This window comes from Nannobrachium achirus, assembly GCF_963921795.1.
Source record: "Nannobrachium achirus genome assembly, chromosome: 14".
NCBI classification, from domain to species: Eukaryota; Metazoa; Chordata; class Actinopteri; order Myctophiformes; family Myctophidae; genus Nannobrachium; species Nannobrachium achirus.
The window spans coordinates 17,139,296-17,164,816 of record NC_137821.1 but is presented as its reverse complement, the minus strand read 5'-3'; the positions used below and the strand labels follow the sequence as shown (position 1 = coordinate 17,164,816).

The 25,521-nt window shown below is 43.3% G+C and overlaps 1 protein-coding gene across 3 annotated transcripts in view; it reads left to right on the top strand.

The window, feature by feature from the left end:
* Positions 1-25,521, top strand: part of LOC308298558 (ADAMTS-like protein 1) — a 252,161-nt gene that overhangs the window by 177,617 nt on the left and 49,023 nt on the right. For all 3 annotated transcript variants that reach the window (XM_080742197.1, XM_080742196.1, XM_080742198.1), the window contains 5 exons: positions 10,133-10,178; positions 10,890-11,126; positions 12,819-12,945; positions 13,725-13,799; positions 16,847-17,004. In XM_080742197.1, coding sequence (XP_080598323.1) covers positions 10,133-10,178; positions 10,890-11,126; positions 12,819-12,945; positions 13,725-13,799; positions 16,847-17,004 — 643 coding nt within the window. The remainder of the gene's footprint in view (positions 1-10,132; positions 10,179-10,889; positions 11,127-12,818; positions 12,946-13,724; positions 13,800-16,846; positions 17,005-25,521) is intronic.

Sequence of the window (25,521 nt, the reverse complement as noted above, 5' to 3'; positions counted from 1 at the left end):
TCTACAAGCACACAACGCCTCGCACCGCGAGGCGTTGTGTGCTTGTAGATCTGCTGTTTTCACTACTTTTGTGCAAACAGTTTAATTTTCACTTTTATGCAAACAGTTAAATTTTTTCCTAATGGCCGGGCTGGACCGGCCAGGAATGAAGCGGCCGTTCGGGAGTTGTCCCGCTTTTCCCAATGGCCAGCACGTCCCTGCTCCCAGTAAGGTTCCTTTCACGAATCAGAGCAGGATAATGAATGACCGTGTCATCCTAATTATCTCCTCCTGAATGAGAGATTTGGGATCCGCGAAACAACGAGCCTGCATTTGTCCGAGCTTCCCCTTTTCGTCATCGTTTTGGCTTAGATTTTTGGGACAAAACTTGAACCTGCACCCCTGGCCTGGACCCCTCGTTCCTTTCATCGTCAGGCAAGAGTCATCCACTTGGAAGGGCTTCAAACTAAATTAAAGATTAAAGCCTGGGGGCCGAGTGTGCTCTGCAAAGTGGCCAATTACAGTGCTATAGCTAGCGAGAGAAAGAGGGGAGCGAGCATTGAATGAGCAAAAAAAGAGAGTATGTTTTCCATAGAAATGTTGTCACATTTATAGACTGGGAAATATCTGCGTGGTGACTTCACCGCATTCCTACGTTTACGGCGCCCAGAGAGAGTGTACCCCTGGATCACACGAGGTGCCCAGTGGGCCTTGCTGCAGGGAGGTCAGCGGGAAAGTGGGGGTCTGTTCCAAGTCGGCCACTCAGTGAAATGATGAAACAATGCATCTGTGCAAAAGACACGCTGACAAAACAAAGTGGAGCACACTCGAGGTCACGACCGGTGGCTTTAAGTCAAGGGTCTTCAACAGGGGGTCCGGGAACCCTAGGGGGTACACTACAGGGGGTCCTCCAAATCTTTGTGTGATAGAAACTTTTTTTTCCTCCTTTTTTATATTAACCACCCTACTAGCGTCCATATTCTGAGAACTTTAGCCAAAAATAGCATATCTACAGGCTCACAACGCCTCACACTGCGAGGCGTTGTGAGCATGTAGATTGTCTATTTTCGGCAAAGAGGTTTGGTGTAGAGGGGAAAAGTAAGCCATTTGCCATGAGAGGGAGTGGGTTGTTGGCTGATTTACCACTGTTTCAGGGTTGTGGCACGAGGCGACCCTCGAATGGTAAATTGCTTTTCTACCACTTCTACCATATAAATGAAAGAAAACACAGTTGTAACTTGCAAGGTTATTTAGTTATACAACTGCAACACAACAGTGGGCGGGGGTCCATGAGCCAACTCAAGGTTGTTGACTGATTTACCACTGTTTTAAGCCAATCAGAATCCAGTATCTGAACATGTGACCACAAAACGTGGTAGAAGAGCAGACTAAGTACAGAGAGAAAGGTCAAGTTTATTAAGTATTGACGGTTCAAGTGGTTAAATATCTGAAAACACACATTGACACGAATCCAAAATACACTGATGATCATGCTGTCAAACAATGAAACTATGGATTCTATGAAAAGGTTGTGAAAAGAGGTCATCTCTGGGTCCTGGGCCTGAAAACATTGGGTCTGGGCCTGAAAACACTGCTTTAAGGTGCCCTGTTTGCGCTGCTGTGTGGAAGAACGGGGCTGAAAGAAAACAAGATGCCTGTTTTGATTATTTCTAGACGAGTGAGTGTCAAAACCTCAAGCCTCCAAAGTGCTAGACAGCCCTCCCCCTTGTGTGCTGCTGCACTGCAAACATTGCGGTGCGTTGGTTTCTCTGGGAGCTCGTTTCATGGTATCAACAACGGCCACTTCTACTGCACGTGCCCAGAACCTCTGGTCAAGTCAAAAACCTCAGAATGCTACTGGCTGTAAAACCGGTCCCGTCGTGAATTGACGTGTGAAGAGGTGTTTGGGGTCTGAAGAACTCTGTGTGGGATGCATGCAGACGTGTGTGTGTGTGTGTGTGTGTGTGTGTGTGTGTGTGTGTGTGTGTGTGTAGGGGTGTCACACCAAATTATGGGCCCTGGGTACAAGGTTTCACTCACATTTTGTGCTTTAACTATTGAAACATAGCAGATATACAACCTCGCAGCGCAGCACCGAGTGCCGCGATGCGAGCTTGTAGATCTGCTATTTTCTTTAAATCGTGAAAATTTGTGCGGAGTCTGAATATTTCAAATCCTTCTAAGATTTTTTGAAAAACCTATTTTTCTATATCAGTGGTGCTCAAACATTTTCATGTGAAGGACCCCCAAAATGATATGTATTTGGCCACGGACCCCCATCTCAAAATATTTAGTTCCAGGGACCCCCCAGAAGCAAAATGAGAAGTTACAAAAATAGCTACAATATAAGTAATAATTAAGGCCCCTCCACCTTGGGCCCTAGTAACTCAGTCCCACTTCCTCCCCCCTTGTGACGCCCCTGTGTGTGTGTGTGTGTGTGTGTGTGTGTGTGTGTGTGTGTGTGTGTGTGTGTGTGTGTGTGTGTGTGTGCGTGTGCGTGTATGTGTGTGTTTATGCACATAATTTGTGCATGCGTAAACAGCCATTCACTCTCAAGCATATTTGTTTCTAGGGGAGGTATGTTGATGCATTGGAGTGCCATTTGGGGCGGTTGGATGGTTAACTGTATGTGGTGGTGGAGGAGGGACCCTGTGCGTCACCTCTATCCCAGCTCACCTCACCATCGCGTGGGAACCAGGGACCAGTGGCCTGGTGTCTGTGGGACATCAAACGATGCCATTAAAGCGCACAGCACAAGGCCCCCTGTGTGTGTGTGTGTGTGTGTGTGTGTGTGTGTGTGTGTGTGTGTGTGTGTGTGTGTGTGTGTGTGTGTGTGTGTGTGTGTGTGTGTGTGTGTGTGTGTGTGTGTGTGTGTGTGTGTGTGTGTGTGTGTGTGTGTGTGTGTGTGTGTGTGTGTGTGTGTGCCTGCATGCGTGTTGGAAGAGAGAAGGGCTGTAAATTGGTGTGAAACACACTCCAAACCTATACCACACACACACACACACACACACACACACACACACACACACACACACACACACACACACACACACACACACACACACACACATAGTACAAGTACAACTCATGTACACACACATACACATATTTATTCACTTTCATTCTCACAAAGACACATGCGCACACGCACAGACATCTATTCCCGGTTTCACTGTACACATACTGTAAGTGCACTGTTCCACAAACACACATTTATTCACAGTTTCACATTCATTGCGCTCACACTCAGACAATGTACTACACACTCACGCATTCACTTTAATTCGCAGTTTCACATATAGACAAACATGCTCTCTCTCTCTCTCTCTCTCTCTCTCTCTCTCTCTCTCACACACACACACACACACACACACACACACACACACACACACACACACACACACACAAACACGGGCACGCACGCACGCCCACATTATGCTCATGCTTTCACATATTTTTCACGATTTCACTGTATACACACACACACTAGGGCATTACCGACTGGTGATTTTTGCAAGTCGACTCGACTCGACTGGGGACAAAACCCAAAAACTCCCTGTGCTTGTGTGCTTCATTCCATTGACAAAACACAGTTGGAAAAGGAGAGAATCCTGTCCTTGAAAATAAGCAATCCTACTGTTTGAATGCTGTACACACGCACACATGGAGCAAAAATAATGACAGAAAAAAATACAAAGATGTTTTTTTTTTTTTTTTTTACTTTTCCTGGTGGGAGTCGACTTGTGTAATGAAGTCGACTTGTCGACTTTTTGGTTAATGCCCTAACACACACGCACACACATACGCCCCCACTCCAGCGCGTCCACTCGCACACAATCGCACAGCGACTCACGTGCATTGTTTGCACACACACTCGCACGCAACACGGGGATCCATATTTTCCACATTGCTGCTACCGCACAAAAACGTACGTGACCCCGACAGCCTCCAGAGAGGGAACGCAAGCAAAGTGCACTCCGAACACGAGACGCCTGGCCCTCGTTAGACCCCCCCCCCCCCCCCCCATAGACCACACTTCATTTGATCATAAGCAGAATAATGTAATGCGGCAGAGCCGCTTGTGAAGCAAGTGTGGGCATATGGATGGACTGCCGTGTCAACAGAGTGTAACTGCTCAACAATAATGAGGCCATTTGGCCGCGCAGCGAGGGGTAGAGAAACCCGAGCCAGCTTGTTGATTAGTTGATGATATTAATCGGAGCTGTCTCACACTTCTCGGTTACACACTGACTGTACTGTATGAACTTTCTATACGGAGGGGATAGTGCGCGTTTTTCTTTCATCTATTGTTAGGTTTCGCTTCGGTTTGATCCGAAGCTGTTGCAGCGATGGTGAGCCACTGCAGGTCAGAGCTATGGCTACGCGTTAGGCCTAGAATTATTCAATGCTTTAACTATTGAAAAATAGCAGATCTACAAGCTCACAGCGCGGCACATCTGCTATTTTAGAAAAATCTTGATTTTCTTTTGCAAGTTTCAATATATCTTTTTAAAAGCGATCATTTGTAACTCAAATATTTGCTTCTGGGTGGTCCCTGGAACAACATATTTTGAGATGGGAGTCTGCAGCCAAATGCATGTAATTTTGGGGGTCCTTGACGTGAAAAAGTTTCAGAACCACTGATTTGGAAGAAGGATTTAGAAGACATTTATAGAATTGTGTCAAAAATATTCAAAGACTTGCGCAAATGCTGCTGTTTTTTAATAGTTAAAGTATAAAATAATGGTTAAAGTGGTTCAAATCTAAAATGACACAGATTTGCGTTCAGGCCTAAATGGCCGTGCTTAAGTGTAAAACAGGTGCTGCTGCGTTAATTCAACTATGAGACTGTAAAAATAGGATTTTGGATATATAGGATATGGATAAATGTCGGTCTTGCTGTAATGTCAGATACTTGAGGCACAGTAAAATAAATGATTTTCTGCGAGTATACAAATGGCTCTAAGATAGGGGTCTTCAACAGGGGGTCCAGGACCCCTAGCGGTCCTCCAAATCTTGATAGAAACTTTATTTTTTCTACACTAACCACTTGAACATTAGCCAAAAATAGCCGATCTACAAGCTCACAGCGCGGCACTCGGTGCTATCTGCTATTTTTCAATAGTTAAAGCATTGAATAATTCTAGGCCTAACACGTAGCCATAGCTCTGACCTGCAGTGAGAGAGAAAAGAAGAGCAGACTAAGTATTGACGATTCAAGTAGTTCAATGTCTAAAAATACGTATTAATCCAACAACCTATTACACTGATGATAATGTTGTCAAACAAGTCAAGAAATCTATTTAACATTTTTAATCTGCAACATAGTTTTATACAATACGTAGTGGGGCGTCTCTGCTTCATATCTCTCTCAGCTAATGGGTTCCTTGGCCTGAAAAACGTTAAAGATATAAAAACGCTCTAAGATATAAACTAACCGAGGATGTTATTGTGCAGATGAAGGGTGATGGCTAGAGAGAGTTAGATGCAGAATAGAGAAAATGCTTGTATGTTAAAGCTATACTGTGTAAATTGCTAAACTAGTGGTCAGTAGCAGTATTGCTTTTTTCGGCCGTTTTTCGCCCGGAGTCGTCGCGGACCACCGCCGCGGACCACCGGAGCGGCGCCGCAAACCACCGCGACCGTCATTTTGCCTCGAAATTCTCCCCCCCCCCACGGCTCATAGAAAACATATAAAGAGAAGGCTTTAGAAGCTGAAAATAACGGAGTGGGTGTGTGGGGATTTAACAGTTAGGAAAATTTTAAGATTTGTTTTATAAAAAAAGTTACATGGTATAACTTTAAAGGCCAGTGTGTCAGTAGCAAACCCAAGTTATTTAAGAAAAGAAATTAATAATGTTGACATACTAGACACGGGTGCTTAAGCTGTGATTCTAAATCACACTTGGAATCCGTCCTCTATCCACAGTCTGCGTAAAAGAAATGTTAGTGTGTTGCTGTAACCTTTGAAACCACTGATAATGGAGTGTCGCTCTGTGTGTGTGTGTGTGTGTGTGTGTGTGTGTGTGTGTGTGTGTGTGTGTGTGTGTGTGTGCGCGAGCACGCGTGTGTGCGGGTGTGTGCACTGTCTGCAGGGACGTGCTGGGCCCCTGATTCAGCCCGGGAAAAAGAGTTGGAGAGGCCCTCATTGCGCGCTATAGAGAGAGAGATCTCTCTATAGCGCTGCTGCTACTTTGCCATTTCAGACCATGACAAGTGACAAGCAAGTGGGCCAATTACATGAGTTATATTTTGTCGTTGTCGGGTGGAAACCTTGTATGTCCAAAACCGTTTGTTTTGTATTTATCATTTTAAAAATGATTTAAACTAGTGAAAACAGCCGATCTACAAGCACACAACGCCTCGCACCGCGAGGTGTTGTGTGCTTGTAGATCTGCTGTTTTCACTACTTTTGTGCGACGGCCTTGTATGAAGAAGCAGGGCTTTGCTTTGCGAAAAAAATACCAATTTGAAACTTGTAGATACGAGGTTTCTGCCCGACAGTGACGATTTACTTTGTTGGCCGCCCAGCCCCCAAAATGGAACGAAGGCCGACATTTTATTTTCATTTTCTTTCCCAATGGCCGGCCTGGACCGGCCGGGAATGAACCGGCCGTTCGGGAGTTGTCCCGCTTTTCCCAATGGCCAGCACGTCCCTGGCTCTGTGTGTGCGTGCGCGGGTGTGTGCGCTGTCTGCTGTGCTGTCATCAGTTGCAGCAATTACTAGCAGTGACTTTAAATGGCTGTGGCATTCTGGGAATTCCAACAAAGGCGTACCCACAGCTGTGTTAAAAGGCCATGTTTTGGTGGCAATTAAAAGTTAGTTTTCTCTAAAGGCAATGAATTATGTAATTAACTTGAGTCGTTACAGTATGTTAGTGTGTCTCATTGTTACAGCCAAGAGACCACCCTCCATGTGGCCTGTACATTCTATTGCTGTCCGGGCAGAAAGATTGTATCTCTCTCAGGGACGTGCAGAGAATGTTTGAGAGGCAGGGGCTGAAATGTCTAAAAGGGCCGTTTGGTGAAAATATAGCAAATAGCAGACCTCCAAGCTCACAACGCGTCGCAGCGCGATGCGTTGTGAGCTTGTAGGTCGAGCTTGGAGGCCGTCTTGGACGATGAACCTAAGCCGACTCAGCGCCGTTACCGAGTTATGTGCCGTTATGGACAGAATAGTAAATATTAAGCCCCCCTAGTTCGCATGGTCCAAGTTAAAACCAAGCAAAAAAAAAAAAAAGTCGGCCAGCTGCCTGGTTAGCTCACTCAAGTAGTGAGGGTTAGCAGGTAATCCAACATCCTGGGTTCGATTCCCGCTGAGGGAACGACCAGTAAATTATTCCTCTGAACGTGTGTTGGCGCATGCGCATGGCAATGACCAAGGGTGATAATGGGTCTACCAGCTCCTGGGAGCTATAGTAGTCAGACTACTAAGCCTTAGCTGAGGGATGGCAACGGTGATAACAGACCCATACTAAGGGATGACAACGGGGACGTCTGCTGATAAAAGGGCAGGGGCTCAAGCCTTTTTTTTTTTTTTCCTCAATTGATGCCCCAATTCATCATTCAAAAGTAGTGAAATGAGTAGATTTACAAGTTCACAATGCGCCGCGATGCTACACGTTGTGTGCTTGGTGATTGTAAATGTTCTCTAAATTAAAATGTTTTCCAAAGAAAATAGTAAAAAAAAAAGGAACAGTTTTGGACATAAATGGTTTCCAACCTGCATATTGTAGGGTTTTAGGATGTTGGGATATATATACTCTAGGGCGGTTTTGAATGTAGGGTGCATGCTACAATAAAGTAGAGTAATAGCGGGTGAATTGAGGGTTTTGTCAAATATTCATGTTATGCGGAAATGAAGGAAGAAAGGCATGAGGGAATGAAGGAAAGAAGGAAGGGTGGAAGGGAGTGACCTGTTTTATTGTGTCACCGTCCTTGCCATATACAGTAAACTCAACATTTACCCTAATTACATAGACTTTAGTATTTTTGCTTTTCCTGAAATAACCAATATAAAATGTTACAATGAGAGCATAATTCATGTATCACAAAAACCCGGGTCATTATTTCCAAGTACCCGTTCATTTCCAAGGTATTAATATTTTGGCACCGGGGGTCACAGAGTCTGCTCGCAATTACATTCAATTTATAATTTATACCGAGAGTCGAGCCGACGACAAGTATATGGGCATTGCTATGAATGATCGAAAACATAGGAGCCCAGGCATTCACTGTACAATGAACGTATCCCATTCCATTGTCATATCGCGATTTTATGGTTTCAACCTGAAAGGAGCCCTATTTCTTATCTTGGGGTGAAATTGTGGCTATTTGCGCGTGTGTGTGTGTGTGTGTGTGTGTGTGTGTGTGTGTGTGTGTGTGTGTGTGTGTGTGTGTGTGTGTGTGTGTGTGTGTGTGTGTGTGTGTGTGTGTGTGTGTGTGTGTGTGTGTGTGTGTGTGTACAGATGAAGGATATCCTGGTGACATAATGTTTTGTGTGTATATTTGTCATAATTACCCTGTGTGTCTGCAGTGGGCTCTGCTGGTGAGAGCTGCATGTCCGCTAGGGGAATTCTGGCATTCCAAGTAGCCTCTTTTATTGTACAGTACGATGATGTCATCCTGAATCCGTACACTCACCTTACTGGTTACTGCCTCCTCTCCGTGCCTGCAAAGCCACAACGCAGTAAAGGGACTTCATGTGGTGTTGTTTCGAATCTAGGTTACTGCATATCGTTGTTGTCGGGTGGAGATCTTGAATGTCCAAAACCGTTCGTTTTGTATTTATCATTTTAAAAATGATTTAAACTAGTGAAAACAGCCGATCTACAAGCACACAACGCCTCGCGGTGCGAGGCGTTGTGTGCTTGTAGATCTTCTGTTTTCACCACTTGTGCGACACTTTTGTATGATGAATTAGGGCATTAATTTACGAAAAAACACACACATTTGAAACTTGGAGGTACAAGGTTTCTGCCCGACAGTGACGATATAGTGCCTTGGCCTGATGGTTTTCCACACTGATACCTGTCTCTCAGTCCCTCAGTCTTCTTGGAGTGTCTCGTTCAGGTCTGAGCCACACTGACCTTCTGTTTGTCTTGGCAGGGAGAGCTGTCTGGAGCTCAGTCATGGGGTCTAATGGGCTTGCCATGCTTTCTACGCCGCGCTCCTCGCCGCCGAGCTCTGTGTTCGCTGAAATAAAGAATCATAAAAACCCTTTATCCCTCCTTCATCCCAGAGAGTTCCCGATTCTGCTACGTTGCCTCCAATCACGGCCCCGCGTCAGCTAAAGCCTGATGACACTGGAATTCCTCTCAAGTTACGAAGAACTAAAGAGGGGGTTTTGCTTTGATTAATTCCCACCGCTCCCTCTGAGATATCTAGCTTTTCCAAGTCACCCGGCCTGTATGAGTGATCGTCTGCTGGCATCAAAGCATCAAAGGGACCTAATTTACAATAGGCAGATAGCTTCATAATTTGCACAAAGGATCCGTCTGCCTGTTAGCCATGTGCCAAACGGCTCCAATCTGTTCCACAGACCCTGGATTCAAAATGAACAACTGTGTATTTGCTGAGCCGTGTCTGGGCAAGGCTTTGTTTACTGAGAGGGAATCATCTGTCTGACACCTGTGAGTGTACTTCAGTGTTTTGAGGAGGACTGTATACAACTTAGTTGGAAGAATTATTTTTCCAGTACTTTGAATGGGACCGCACAAAATTGCGCAAGGCTTTTTTTGAGTTTTGCCTGAGGCAAACCGTGCGAACATAACTGTTGGTTTGTGCTTCTGTACAGTTCCGAGCCAATAGGGTCACCACATCATCCCGATATTACTTATCTAAAAAGTCTTGAAAGTTTAAAGAACTAAAATCTCAAAAACGCATCGCAGCATGCCACGCTGTGAGCTTGTAGATCGTCTATGTTCCGGCATGCGACACCGGCATGCAACTAAGTATAAAGCCAGCTTAAGAAAGAGAGCAGATTTGGGGCCAGTGGAGGAAATATCAACTGCCGTCACTCCACCAACCGCAGATGACTGATGTGCACAGTGGTTTGTTTTATCGCTCACCCCCAAAGCCAGCTCAGCCACATGTCCATTTTCTCTCCCCCCCACCCCCCGCCCTCCCCTCCCTTTCTCTTCCCCTCCTCCAGGACCTGTGAAGGGCAGAATATCAAATATCGCACATGCAGTAATGTGGTAAGTTCAGCAAACTCATCTTTATGTAATGGACGTCAGTGGCTCTTTCATGTGGTTTCAGCTTGGAATAAATGGAAATGGTAAACTGTGTTGGAGACTCTACGGTATTGCGCTAGGACTATATGAATGCCGCCAGGTTCTTATGTTTGAGCACTGGATGCGTGAGATCTACAGTAGGACGTTGTGTTAGAGCAAGCTGGCAATGGAGGTATGTGATGGTCGGGGCAATATTAGCCCTAATATTCAAGTTTTTACTTGCGCAAGTGCTGCGTTCTGTGTTTCTCTATGTGGCGGTGTCTGTCTGTGTTTACGTCATCCAATGGGAAAACCCTTGAAAAAACATAGGGTGACGTCACCAACATGTTGACCTCACTACCAACAAGTGCGACCTGATATAAATAAGAAGGCACAAAAGCAATAAGTTGGCACCTCGACAGAGTGCCAACAGAGAGCCAACTTGCCCACCCACATACCTACCGATCGCAGTACTTGCACGCTCTGCTGGCGCACAAGTAGGCCATATATGGTCGCAAGTGCACAAGGCGCAAGTTGTCACCTCGACAGAGTGCAGTCTAGTTCTCACTGCTTCCAAAAATCCGGAAATTGCATATGCAATACAGAATCACTTATACCTATATCAAGCAAAATATACTAAGACATTTTCTAAATGAATCACTCAGACTGATGATCTGGTTTCTGTACAACCCTCAGGACTGCCCTCCAGATGCGGGCGACTTCCGCGCCCAGCAGTGTTCGGCGCACGCAGACGTGCGATTCCAGGGCGAGTACCACGAGTGGCTGCCCGTGGACAACGACCCCGACAACCCCTGTGCCCTCAAGTGCAAGGCCAGCGGCCTGGGCCAGGTGGTGGAGCTGGCTCCCAAGGTGCTGGACGGCACGCGCTGTTACACCGAGTCTCTGGACATGTGTATCAGCGGAGTCTGTCAGGTGAGTAATGGCTGCTGGTCTTTCTCTGTCCTGCACCCACCCTAAAGTTTGGATGTGCCTAGTATCTACGTCATTGGTTCTCAAAGCGGGGTCTGGGAAACCCATGGGTCCTTGAGGGAGTTCCAGGGGGTCCCCAGCTAAATGATTGTGACGGTCAGGTCGCAGTTACTATCAAAACCTCCACCGTCAGTCTGTCAGTCAGTCTGTATGTAACACGTCACGTCACACTTTTGCCCTACTCATATCTCAGCCACCGTTGCCCCTATCCATGCCAAACTTTGCACACACACACACTCCTTGGCTGCCAAACCACAACCCCCACCCCTCATTTCTCACATTGCCCTGTTCAGTACATTACTGTACAATGACCTAAAGGTAACACAATTCTCTGCCATATAGGCTATATACTGTACCATGCTTTGCACACCTGCCAGCATGGCTTGAGTTCTCTACTACTTCTTTGCCCTATATCTATTTATTCACTTCTTGCTTCTTATCCGCTGCCAAGGAACCAAACCTTGGTCCGGGGCGGGTTTGAGTCCCACTGAATTAAAAGTGAATAAAATCCAACAGAATCCATACACGGCGAGTGGCGTCGCGCCAACTCTGTGGCATCTGCTTTGTGAATGAATACCGAATGAGGGAACGTATCAAAAAGCATGGGATTTTGACTGACGTCCCAGGAAATGGTCCACAATGCATTTTTTCCTGGTTGAATGAAATCTCATCCCGAGGCATATTGCGTGTGCTGAGGTATCGGAGGAGGGGATTTAAAAGGCGCTCCAACCTTAGCTTAGAACCACAATGTGGTTTTGGCTGCGTTTTGACTGACACTTCATGCTAAAAAGTCCATCAATCAAATACGGTTGGTTGGAGATAATGTTTAATACAAAACATTGTGTAACATTTTGTTCGAGCCTATAGCTTATAGAGCTGGGTCGAAGTGGGATGCTCTCATGAAGGCCTCTCGTCAGTTCCTTTGGTGAAGCGCAGAGTGTTGTGATTGTGTATGTACTGTATGTGAACGTGACCGAACCCTAGTGTCCCTACTCTGGGGGCGAATATTCAGCTAAAATAGCAGATTTACAAGCTCACAATGCATTACAACGCGATGAGATGCACCGATATGGAAATTCTTGGCCGATACCGATGTTTAAAATGACAATTTAGCCGATAACCGATACTGATACCGATATTTGTTTTATAAATGTATTTCCCCCTTTTGTGCCAGGGAAACAAACACATCTTCATCATAAGTGACAGTTATGACGATATGATTATTGTGTTTTTATCACGATAATTGATAATAACCATTATCGTCCCAACCCTAATTATGGTGCAGTGCTATATGGTACGGTATGGTATGGTATAGTATGGTATGGTATGGTATGGTATGGTATGGTATGGTATGGTATGGTATGGTATGGTATGGTACGGTACGGTACGGTACGGTACGGTACGATACGATACGATACGATACGATACGATACGGTACGGTACGGTATGGTATGGTATGATATGATATGATATGGTATGATATGGTATGGTATGGTACTGTAGGTAGTGCATAGTACCATACCACCAGTAGGCTACCATCCAACCAATAAAATAATACCAGTACCATAGTAGCAGTGTGATATGGTAAAGCATGGTATGGTGCGGTGTGGTATGGATTACTTTCTCCTGTCCCAGATTGTAGGTTGTGATCACCAGCTGGGAAGCACGGCAAAGGAGGACAACTGTGGCATATGCAATGGAGACGGCTCGTCCTGCCGACTTGTACGGGGACACTACAAGTCCCAGCATGCCTCAGGAAAAAGTAAGAACTCCTCCTTTTCATCCTTAAAAACGTAAATGTTTCAGAAATGCTGATATAGCTACAAGAGTGAGATGAGACCTCATCGTGTGTTTAGCTCAGTAGTAAAAGGTCCGCACACAGCTGTGGCCTCGAAAGAAAGTTTACTGTGCAATCATCAGTTGGTACCTGACGATTGCACAGTAAACTGTTTTTTTTCAGAGCTACGACGACTGCGTGCAGACCTTTTTCTTTTAACACTGGATGTGCACAACACAGCTCTCTGAACTTAAATCGGGGTAGATAACATGTCTGGAAACCCTCTCTCCCCCTCTAAGCTTTCAGCTTGTCATGCTAATACCTGTTGAACACCCCTTGATCATCGCCTCGCCAATAACACTTGAGCACTGACACATGGTGCTGATTAAAGTCCCTTAGAACCTGTGCTGTGCAAGAGAGGGAAAGCCAAAACGACCGTACGGATGCAGGCCTCGGTTCCCATCGACTTCATCTGGGACTATTAGTTTCATTAGATCTTATGTAGACCCGCGTAGTGTGGTTACTGAATATGTCTGGAATTCTCCTCTGTCCCACAACGGACCAATTCATTAACACTGTTGACTTTCATGCCATGTTAGAAGGTACTTTGTCGCTACTACTGTAACTGTGTTAACGTGTTCTCTCCCTCCCTCCCTCCCTCCCTCTCTCTCTGGCTCTCTGGTTCTCTCTCTCTCTCTCTCTCTCTCTCTCTCTCTCTCTCTCTCTCTCTCTCTCTCTCTCTCTCTCTCTGTCTCTCTCCCAAGCTGAAGACACAGTTGTAGTCGTCCCCTATAGGAGTCGCCATGTGCGTCTGGTCTTGAAAGGCCCGGATCACTTGTGTAAGTCTTGGTAGGTCCGGGGTGCTCTTCCATCCAGAACAGTTCAATCAAACGTTATTTGTGCAGCGCATTACATACATAAGGTGTAACCCAATGTACTTCACAGAATAGAAAGATTACAAATAAATAAAAAGAGAGGAAATAAATATATATATATTATAAGAAATTAATACAAAATAAAAGCAATGCAAAGAATCTACTGTACGTAGACAAAAACAATGCTTAAGTAGTGTGTTTTCTTTAATATCCATGGATTCAGAGATCTGTGGATTGAAGGATCCTGCCATGCACAATTGCACATACTTAAAAAAAAGCATCTCAGATAAGTGGGAAGGTGCATTACCAATTAGTGATTTAAAAAACAGTAAAGGGATCTTAATACTATAGAGGGTATGCGCATTCATAAAGTGAATGGCAAATAGAGTTGCAAATCGAGTGGCAAAGTGAGTTTAATGTTGTTTAATGCAATCAGATAGGACTTTTCTGTTTGGATGTTTGGGCTGTCAAGAAAGTCTTTTTTTGCCACTCAGTAGGCGTTCCCGCATAATTTCCGGGTATGATGATGATGTCACACGCATACCCTGGCCTCTATTCTAAAACTAACAGTCTACCAATCTATATTTGCTGCTTGTCACTTCAATAATTGCCCTATTTTATATTTCTCCATATTCATCTGTATAGTATTCAGGTGCACATTGTTATATTTTGGTAACTTACCCGGGAATGTTTTAGTTTTTTATTTTGCCATAAACTCTTGAGTGGATAAATATGTGCTGTAAGTACACATTAGCAAACATGCCATGCTGCACTGGATTGCAGATATATTTTAAATGTCTCATTTGGACCATACGGTATTGAAAGAAATATTGCCGTTGGTAATAACTTGGACCATCTATCTGCCAGCTACCTACCCTCCAAATAAGTACCTCATCCAATGAATAATCCATCATTTACCACTTATCCCTAGCATTGACCAAATTTGATAAGGGGCTCTCTCTCTCTCTCTCTCTCTCTCATACAGGAAGCATGATTATTTCTAAGATTACATCAGTAAGGCCAGGGCAGAATAATAGTAAGAGAGTCAGGGGTGTCGCACCTAATTCTGGGCCCTGGGTACAAGGATTCACTGTGGCCCCCTGCACAATTATTTTGTGTTTTAATTAACTATTGAAATATAGCAGATATGCAAGCTCACAGCGTGGTGAGTGCCGCCCGCGCTGCAAGCTTGTAGATCTGCTATTTTTGAAAATGAAATGAAAGTGAAAATTCTTTGAATATTTCAAAAGGTTTTTTGAAAAACCTATGTTTCTATATCAGTGGTGCTCAAACCTTTTCATGTGAAGGACCCCCCAAAATGATATGTATTTGGCCACGGAACCCCATCTTAAGATTTTTAGTTCCAGGGACCCCCCAGAAGCAAAATTCAAGTTACAAATGTTCGCTTAAAAAATACATTATATTAAAGATTTGCACACATTTTCACGAGTTTTCAAAAATAGCAGATCTACAAGCTCGCAGCGTGGCACTCGGTGCCGCGCTGTGAGCTTGTATATCTACTATTTTTCAATAGCTAAAGTATAAAATAATTAAGCCCCCTCCTCCACATTGGGCCCTAGTAACTAAGTCCCACTTTCCCCCCCCTTGTGTGACGCCCCTGAAGAAAGTTTCTCTCTCTCTCTCTTTCTTCCCTTCCCTCTGGCGCTAATGGATCCTGCCTCCAAACGCTTCCAGCAACGATCACTGATGTCAGAGTTTTGGCAACTCTCTTTCGGTTCAAATCGATAACAAATGTTCCCTCTCTTCTCCAACGTACCTATCTATCCGTTTCCATATTGGCTCCTTTTTCTTGAGTGGGCTGAATAGTACTTCTTTCTTTTCTTTTTTCTTTTCTTTTTTCCCCCTGTCTTGCTGGACAGATTCGTCATTAAATATTTCCCCCACTCGCCTCGCTGAGGGCACTGAAATGGTAACCATCTGTCGGCACAGGATGACGGGTGCTCCTTAGAGCTCGTTCCCGTGCTTGCTGTTGTTATTGTTTAAACTTCCATGCTGGAATTAGAAAAGACCCCATTAGGCCTAGGTTGAATTGAGGTCAAATGGTGGAAAAGCTCGCTACGCCACCGGTGCTCACTCGGATTCCCTGTGGGCTTCCCGGCACCGCCGCTGAACTGAGAAGAGAAGAGTGTTTGGATCCAAACATAACAGCCAGCCAGTTCTGCATGTTACTTGGTCCATCTGAAGTGTACTTTGCAGTCAGTGATAAATGAGAGCGCTTCTGCTTCTACAGTATATACTGTACGTACAGTATGTATGTATGTACAGTCTTTGTGTGTGTGTGTGTGTGTGTGTGTGTGTGTGTACACACTCAGCAGTTCTGTGCTGGAGGTAGCGCTTGGTGTGTGCAAATCTTTGGCTGTTGTGGGAAGATGGAGGCACCTAAAGAGTGGATGCATTTTGCTGTGATCCCCACTGTTGTCAGCTGACTGTCTGCTTGGTCTATTTGGGCCATTAGACATAGAAATGGGCAGTGATGGAAGAACTACTCAAGTGCAATTTTCTTTTTTTTTAAGTGAAAGTATCAATACCCTATTGTATAATTACTTTGTTACAAGAACGAGTTCAGTATTCATAATTTACTTTTAAGTAAAAGTCACTCATTATGCAGAAGGTCCCATTTCACAAGTTTGAAAATGTGTCAAATGTATAAAAATACTTTGAACATGTCAGATCTACAAGCTTGTACAGTAGATCGGCTAATTTTAAATTGCCAAAGTATATTTATAGGTCTGAAGTGGTTCGTAATTATAATCAAAATCTATAAAGTAACAATTATCTAAAGTTTTCAAATGCTGTAGTTATAGTGCAGTAAACATATTGAAAATTGGAATTACTCTATTTGGGCCATTAGGCATAGAAATTGGCTAAAATATAGTCATAATCAATGATCATCAACATTATAGTACTGGATTGTTTCCTAACACTATTACATTATTTCCCGTGTCTGCATTGTTTACTGTGTCCCCTGTTTACTTTGGCTCTTCTGGTAGATGTGGAGAGCAAGACGCTCCAAGGGGTGAAGGGTGAACTGTACCTTGATACCTCGGGCCAGTACCACCTGGAGAACACAACCCTGGACTACCAGAAACTCTCAGAGAAGGAGGTCCTGAGGATCGCCGGGCCGCTCGGAGCCGACTTCACTGTCAAAGTAAGAGCTATGCTAACTTTAGCGTGCATGGGTGCAGCATTAACCAATGATAGATAGATAGATAAGGGCAACCTGATTTGGAGGGATGTCATTATAGGTGAAAATAAAAGCGTTGGCTCTTCAAATACAGCACTTTTACAGCATTGTCACTTTTTTAAAGATTTGTTTTTGGGCTTTTATGCCTTTATTGATAGGACAGTAGACTGACAGGAAATGTGGAGCGAGATGGGGAGCGACCTGCAGCAAAGGTCGTCGGGAACTGGACTCAAACCCGCGACACGCTGTCAGGCATCAGAGCCTACTGTATGTGGTATGCGCCTGGACCGCTAGGTAGCCCCCGCCCCCCCACCCCCGTTTTTGAAAAATCTTGCAAGTCTGAGAAGAACTAACTGATTTACTGTAGAAGGCATTTGTAGAAAAATGGTCTCAGGTCTTCCCACGTTGAGACCTCAGGCTGACCGGATAACACAATGCAGTGCCATGTGGTTGTGGTGGTGGGTTCAGTATGGGGGGACACCAAGACATTGTTGTACCCTGGCATGATGGTTTTGAGAGGGGGAAGTGTTTGGGTTGTGGGCAGCTGCCTGACGGCGATATGACTCTCACCGCTCTGACCACTCTTGCCGCTCTATCCCTGCTCACTGTCTGCACTGCTGCTGCGCCGAGCCGACGGCTGATTGTTGTGTGTTCTTGCGTAACAATAGACGGCAACCACTCACTTTGCATAAAGACCACTACAGCCTCAACTACGTCATCAGACACATGTGTGTTGATTGCAGTAGGCGTACTATAGCGCACAAAGATGTATGACTATGAGCCACTGAAGAAAAAAAAACATTTCCAAAGCAAACGTATCATTAGTTTAGCAGAAGTGCCGGTAGCCCGGCGGCTACAGAGATAATTGTTCACTTTGTGATACAAGCACCAGATTTTGCACAAAGTTTCCTCTGGACCTACTTTTTCCGAAAAGCAAGTTAGCCACTCAATTAAAAACAAATAGGGTTGGGGTCCCATTGACTTTCTATACAGTAAAATACTAAAAAAGAAAAAATCTGCTTCAAATAGCATGTGAGGGGTCAAACTAGGGGTTTTTCATGGTGCTGAATCCATTGTAAGCATCTGTTTTGCACAAAAAACATTCCTTGGGCTAGAATGCCCCCACGAAAGTGTGAAAACCACGGTGAAAAGTGATGACTCATCACTAAACCATAGTGTTGTGGTGGCCTTTCTAGCCCAAGGAATGTTTTTTGTGCAAAACAGAAGCTTAGAATGGATTCAGCACCATGAAAAACCCCTAGTTTGACCCCTCACATGCTATTTGAAGCAGATTAATTATTTTTTATTATTTTACTGTATAGAAAGTCAATGGGACCCCAACCCTATTTGTTTTTAATTGAGTGGCTAACTTGCTTTTCTGAACAAGTAGGTCCTAGGCATTGTTCCTGCCAAATTTGGTGCTTGTATCACAAAGTGAATGATTCTATCAATAAATTGACTTGTGGCCGCTTGACTACGTTGGAAGCTCTGCTGTCAGATGTGAAGGAGAAAGCACCACCGTCGCCAGTGGAATAGAGAGAGAAGAGAAGCCTAAATACAGTGATGTGTTTTTGAAATGCAATGTTGCAATTCCAGTTCCAATTTAGGCATTTATAGCAGACGCTCTTGTCTGTACAAGATCAGAGTAATTGGAATGAACCCTAGTCAATAAACAACAGGCTAAATGGTCGTGATGTAAATTGACTGCAAAGGAAAACAATTTGGTCCTTCAAAGTAACTAGGTTACCAAATAAACATAAAAGCTAGCATCTGTCTAAACAGCATACCCAAATAACATTCTTAACATTTGTGATCACAAACAAGATAATGTTTTGTGAGTTTTTCTTACTTTCATTAGAGTAAACTTGATTTTCTCTGATCTGCTATGTGACCGCCGACCAGGGTCCGTACACGGACAAAATGTGTCCGTGACTGGGGTCTTGTCTGTGGCAAGTTTTAGATTTTCTTTTTTACACACCGTTATAATGTTCTGTTTTGATCATAAGATCCAATTACTGAATGTCGCGTGTCCAGGTTTTCTTCAGAATATGACATATGACACTGATTTACTAGGACACTATGCCACATTAGGATTAGTTAGGTGTCTAACTAGTACCAGTGGTTCTCAAATGTTTTATTTGCAATGACCACCATAACTCTGAACACTGTCAGAGTTACAGACCTGTAATGCCTCATTCACACTACAGATATATAGTTGAACGTTTTGCTTGGTAATTCAATGTAATCTCAATGGAAACCAGCTTTAAAGGCTGGATTCCAAGGACAGCCGACACGCCCAGCCTTTAAAGCTGGTTTCCATTGAGATTACATTGAATTACCAAGCAAAACGTTCAACTATATATCTATAGTGTGAATGAGGCATTATGGTCATTCAGGGCTAGCTTTGTATGTGTTTCTGTTAATAGTATTGTCCACTCATTCCGTATGTCCTTGGCAAAAATTTAATTTTGACTAAAATGTCCACCACAAGCCAGCATGGCATTGACCGTTGCCGCCGACAGGCTTCTACCCTTCGTGTCCCCCCACTTTGCACCCCTGGTTGGTTCATGGATATGCCATGCCAGGGATAAATTAATCAATACAAAATGCCTGCCAGCAACCATCAGCTACATGTTGCATTTACAGTACATCTAGTACATGCAGCAGCCTACTGTATAATACAGATGACTTTCCCTCAAATCAGCATAAGATTCAATGCCGGTGTAGGGGTAAAGCGTAATGTATGCTTGTGTGACACGTCTCAGACAAAGATTATGTCGACTCAACAATTTTGGACAATTTTGTGGTGCGGAGCAGTGATTGGAGTGATTGGAATAGTAATAATGATAGTTTACTAATACGTTTTTTTTTTTTTTTTTTTTTTTTATGAACAAAGATGTATCGTTGCCTGATTCGCGGAACATAAATCCCAGCTGGGCTTGGTGTTTGGTTGCTATAGTGACAACACACACTGGCGCTATAGACTATTACTGTATGTCAAATTGTCTTGCGACAAAAAAGACACAATTTTCCGTAGACGCCAGATTGTCGCCGAAACATAAATTAGGCTCAAGTCGTCAGCTTGCCTTAACTGGCCTCAAATGCTGAATGCGTTAGCTCAAGCCTGAGTTATACTTGCGTACTTGCGTTTTGTGTTTCACAACGGAAATAGCCGATCTACAAGCACACACAACTTGAGCTTGTACTTTGGCTATATATATATTTGGCTATATATTAGTGCACTACTAAGTATAAATCAGGATTTTTAGAGAACCAGTAAAAGCCCTGATGGCAGGTTTTATATATAGTTACCCGTCAAACTCTGTTTGTGTGTTTTATAACAAGTTCTTTTCATCCAATTCTATAATAAGTTCATCAAATTTTGCAAAGGCATCATAACATTGGGTTTGTCCAATAACAAGCCAGCTGTTTCATGTTGGCTTGAGGTCACGTCGTGGTTTGGTGCTCTGTAACTGATCCCATCTCCGCTCTACTGGATAGAACCAAGGGGTGACATCATTTGTTGACGTTTCACTTTTTGTTTTTCCAATGCAAAAGTTAAAACGGTAGTTTTCTGCTATGTGAAGCCGTGTAGACGGAATGCCTCGGCCAAATCAGCACAGGATCAGGTTGTTGTTTCCCTGAACCTGCGTTGAACTCCCCCTGTGTCACGTAGAGTTCAGGGGGATTTCATCTCCTCTGTTTAGGTTTTAACCTATAGGGGCAGGGGTCTTTAACGTTTTCAGGCCATGGACCCCTTAGCTGAGAGAGAGATGAAGCAGGGACCCCCACAACCCTTTCATAGATTCCATATGGTTTCATCGTTTGACAGCACAATCATCAGTGTATTTTGGGTTCATGTAATTTGGTGTTTTCAGATTTTTAACCAGTTGAACCGTCAATACTTAATAAACTTGACCTTTCCCTCTGTACCTTAGGGGTCCCATACCCCCTGTTGAAGAAACCCTAACCCCCTGCTATAGGGGCATGTGCACACCACCCGTAGCATCCTATTATTCTCTGGGACATACATTCGTTGAAAATAAGAGATCTTCAAGCTGAGCTTGTGGATCGGCTATTTTCTGTAAAGCTATTACGGCATGGGGGATGGCTACTATAGACCCCTGGGGATTCCGGTCAAGTATACAGGGTTTAAGTGGTTAAAAAAATCACACGCAAATAACTTCTTAATCAACTCGCCTCCTGGAGGGGGCCTGCACGTTGTTTGAGGCTGTGTGTGTCATGCAGTGAAAGCAATAGTAGCACAGACCTTTCTTAGCTCCAAAGCCAGTGGTTGTTTTTGGCTTAATAAGGTGTCTGTTATGACACGAGTGATTTCATGTCTTTGGCTGTTACGGTTGCAGTGATATAGTTCATTGGTGTAAATGCCCCTAGATGACACTTTCCTAAGAGTGATGGTTGACATACTTTGGAATGTCAGGCCTTGGACTATGTGAAGAATTAGAAGGCTCCTTTTCAGTTTTCAGCCTAATTTTTTTTAAGCTGAATAGTATTATTAGCGCAGTGGAGAGAGACATGAAAAGCGGGTGTAGAGAGATGAGTTGACATGCCTTAAAGGTCTCAAGCCAAATCCAAAACCAAGATGTCTGTGCTAAAAGCAACTAATTGCATAGGATAGACTTGGTCTTTTATTTACGGCCAATATGTCTCTGTCACACCGTATAAAGTCAGACAAGCTCGTACCAATGGAACAAACATAACTCATTTCAGGCCCAAATTGTGTCTGTTTATGGAATCATGGAAAGCGCCGCTTTCTCGCTCCTCTCCGTTTCACCAAATCCTTTGCTTTCACCCCCTTTTCTTTTTCGCTACATGGCAGCTACAAGTTCCAGGGCAAAGAGGTGGACACGGAGGTCCTGTGGCTAATCATGCACTTAAAACCCATTTAGGCCTGAACACATTATGACGCAATATTTTATGCTTTAAATATAAAAAAATAGCAGATATACAAGCTCACAGCGCGGCACCGAGTGCCGCGCTGCGAGCTTGTAGATCTGCTATTTTTGAAAAATCGTGAAAATTTGAATTTTGACCCGATTCGATAAGTGTCTTTTGAATCCTTCTAAGATGTTTGTTTCTACGTCAGCAATCTGGCCAGCCATCGTCAAAGAAAAGGTCCTTTTCACTTAACTGGAGCTCAGTTAGTCTGTTCTTGAGAGACTACTATGTCAGTGGTGCTCAAACCTTTTCATGTGAAGGACCCCCAAAATGATATTTATTTGGCCACGGACGCCCATCTCAAAATATCTAGTTCCAGGGACCACCCAGAAGCAAAATTTGAGTTACAAACGTTCGCTTTGAAAATACATATATTCAAAGATTTGCACACATTTTCACCACTTTTTCAAAAATAGCAGATCTACAAGCTCGCAGCGCGGCACTCGGTGCCGCGCTGTGAGCTTGTATATCTGCTATTTTTAATATTTAAAGCATAAAATATCGCGTCATAATGTGTTCAGGCCTAAATGGGTCTTAATTTCAGCGATCCGGCAGCAGTCCCCCAGTGGAATGATTCTGATGGAGCCCAGCAGCCAGCGTGTCTCGCTCCAGTCAATTGTTGCACTCGCTAATTACAATACTTCTATGGAAAAGGTCCATAGTGTCAATAACTACGGTTTAAGATCATTCTTATGGCAAACAGCCGTTAGCCATGACGATAACTGGCTGTTACACTTAAATGCATGCACATACACTGCAGACATTTACACACAAATATGACTATTCACTATTCTCACACGCACACACGCATGAGCGCGCACGCACACGCACGTACGCGCGCGCGCGCACACACACACACACACACACACACACACACACACACACACACACACACACACACACACACACACACACATTTCTAAAGTGCCAATTTAAGGACTTAATACCTCTAAAATGGCAAATGAAATGATCTACATGCTCACGATGCGAGGCGTTGTGAGCATGTAGATCTGCTATTTTCACAATAGAACGTTTATTTTTCAACCTCGACTTTCGACTGTCTGGTGGGAGTCGACTGAGTCGACTTTTTCGTTAATGCCCTTGCCCTAGTATGTGCACATGCGCCCCACACAAACACACACACAAGTTATACAGGCCGTGGACTGGAAAATGCCAGTAACAACACTCGCCTGCTCCTAAACACAAAAAGAAGTCAGGACAGCACAATAAATAGGAATGCAGGAGACGGAAATCTGAGAAGCTGTAAATGCATAATTTTCTAATCTGCTGCGAGGCAAGCGGCCAATTCATATCGCAGCCCAGGAAGAGCCTGGGCAAATGGAAAACCTTATTAAATGGTTGCCAGACAGTCTTTATTTCCACTGTAAACAAATGAATTTGAATGAGTGCAAGAGGGGTTTGATTTATAAGTCTTGCAGGTATAATCTGTCCTTGTGTATTTCTTCAGTATGGTGGATGGATGAGGCCTAGAAGTAAATTATTTAGCATATGCCTTCGATGTGTCTTTCTTTTGGTAGATCAATAAAGCACGAATTCAAGACAAATAGCGTCTACTACTGAACATATTTTCACTGACAAGTGGAAATACTGGGCAAACCGTTTTTGCAGCGAACTGTCACCCAGTGCCTGTGAAATATCACGAGAGAGAAAGTTTAAGATTTCCCATCCAAGTATCTTCCTAGTCAAGTGTGCTGGCTCTCTGCATACATCACCCAAAGTGATACAAGGTTGAATTCCTCCCCTGTCAATTATTTGTGTGCTGTTTCTCCAGCTGTCCTTTCCTTTTTGATAAAGGGGAAAACAAACTAAACGAATAACTCAGAAGAACCAATTCTCTCAGTTAAATACTGTATGGCAGGGGTCTTCAACGTTTTCAGGCCAAGGACCCCTTAGTTGAGAGAGAGATGAAGCAGGGACCCCACAACCTGTTCATAGATTCCATATAGTTTCATCGTTTGACAGTTGTTGGATTCATGTCAATTTGTGTTTTCAGATATTTAACCACTTTTTTTTTTTTTTTTTTTTATAAATCTTTTTATTAGGGGCACAATTTTACGTAACAAAACGGACAAAAACAAAACTAAACAAACAAAAACAAACAAAAAAACTAAATAAAGAATACAATAACAATAGCACAGCAACAACAGCGATATCAGCAAGTGCACAACTCATTTCTTACAGTTCATGTCAGACAGTTGACCCAGCTCTCAGCTGGGAGAACAACGGGGACCAGAGGTCCTGGAACATCAGTCCTCGATTATGTATTTCAAAAGTCAGTTTCTCCAGTGGTAGTAGTTGAGCTAATTGCTCTTGGAACATCCCAAAGGTGGGTGACAGTTCATCTTTCCAAAACAAAAGGATACATTTTTTAGCAAAGTATGTTATGGTAATTAACAGTCTATATTTTTTTATGTCCATCCTGATCTCCGATAAGTCGTTCATTAGGTAGACACATGGGGACAAATCAAATTCTGTTTCCAGTACAGACCTTGTGAATGAGTGAATTGCGTCCCAAAAATGTTTTAGTTTTTCACATTGCCAAAACATATGCAAAAATGTTCCTCTGTTAGTTTTACATCTAGGACAGTTTGGTGAATTATCATTACAGATGTTATGCATTTTTATTGGTGTTAGGTAAAATTTATGAATAAATTTAAAATTGGCTTCTTTAATTTTATTACTTGTAAATGAAAAGTGTATTCGATCACAGATATTTGTCCAAGTGTTTTCTTCAAATGTCATTGCTAAGTCAGTCTCCCAAATGTTCAACAAAGGTAAGAAAGCTGATTGACAGTCTTTGGATAGTATGTCATATAATTCACTGATTTTACCTTTAATTGTGGTTGATAGTGTTAATGTTTCTTCTATTTCATATAATTCTAATCTTAACTTATTTTCTCTCCTGAGTGACTGTATAACATTTCGCATTTGTAGATATTTAAAGAAGTCTGTGTTGGGAATTCCATATTCTGTTCTTAGATCCATAAATGATTTTAACTGCTTGTTTGTGTGAAATAAGTCTTTAATTTGATTTATCCCCAACTGAGTCCACCTTTGAATATTAACTGATGTTAAATGTTTTTCTAAGTCTGGATTATGAAGAATAGGAGAAAGCAAAGTTGTACAGCTGATAATACCAAGTTTTTTTTGAACAATCCTTCCAAGCACGCAATGTGTTTGATATAGTGAAACAGTTACCTATGTTTCTTATTTTATTAAATTGTTTTATAAATATAAGAGAGCCCAGTGGTATTGGGTCAACAAATTTAGCTTCCATCTGAACCCATTGTGAATCTTGTCTTCCCAACGACCATGACAAAACATTTCTTAATTGAGCTGACCAATAATAATATTGGAGGTTGGGAAGACCCAGACCTCCCATGGATTCTGGTTTCATAAGAGTCACTAATTTTATTCTGGGTTTTTTGTTACACCAGATGAATTTTGAAATCGGTCTATTTATTACTTTGAAAAAATCTGTAGATAGGTAGCATGGTAACA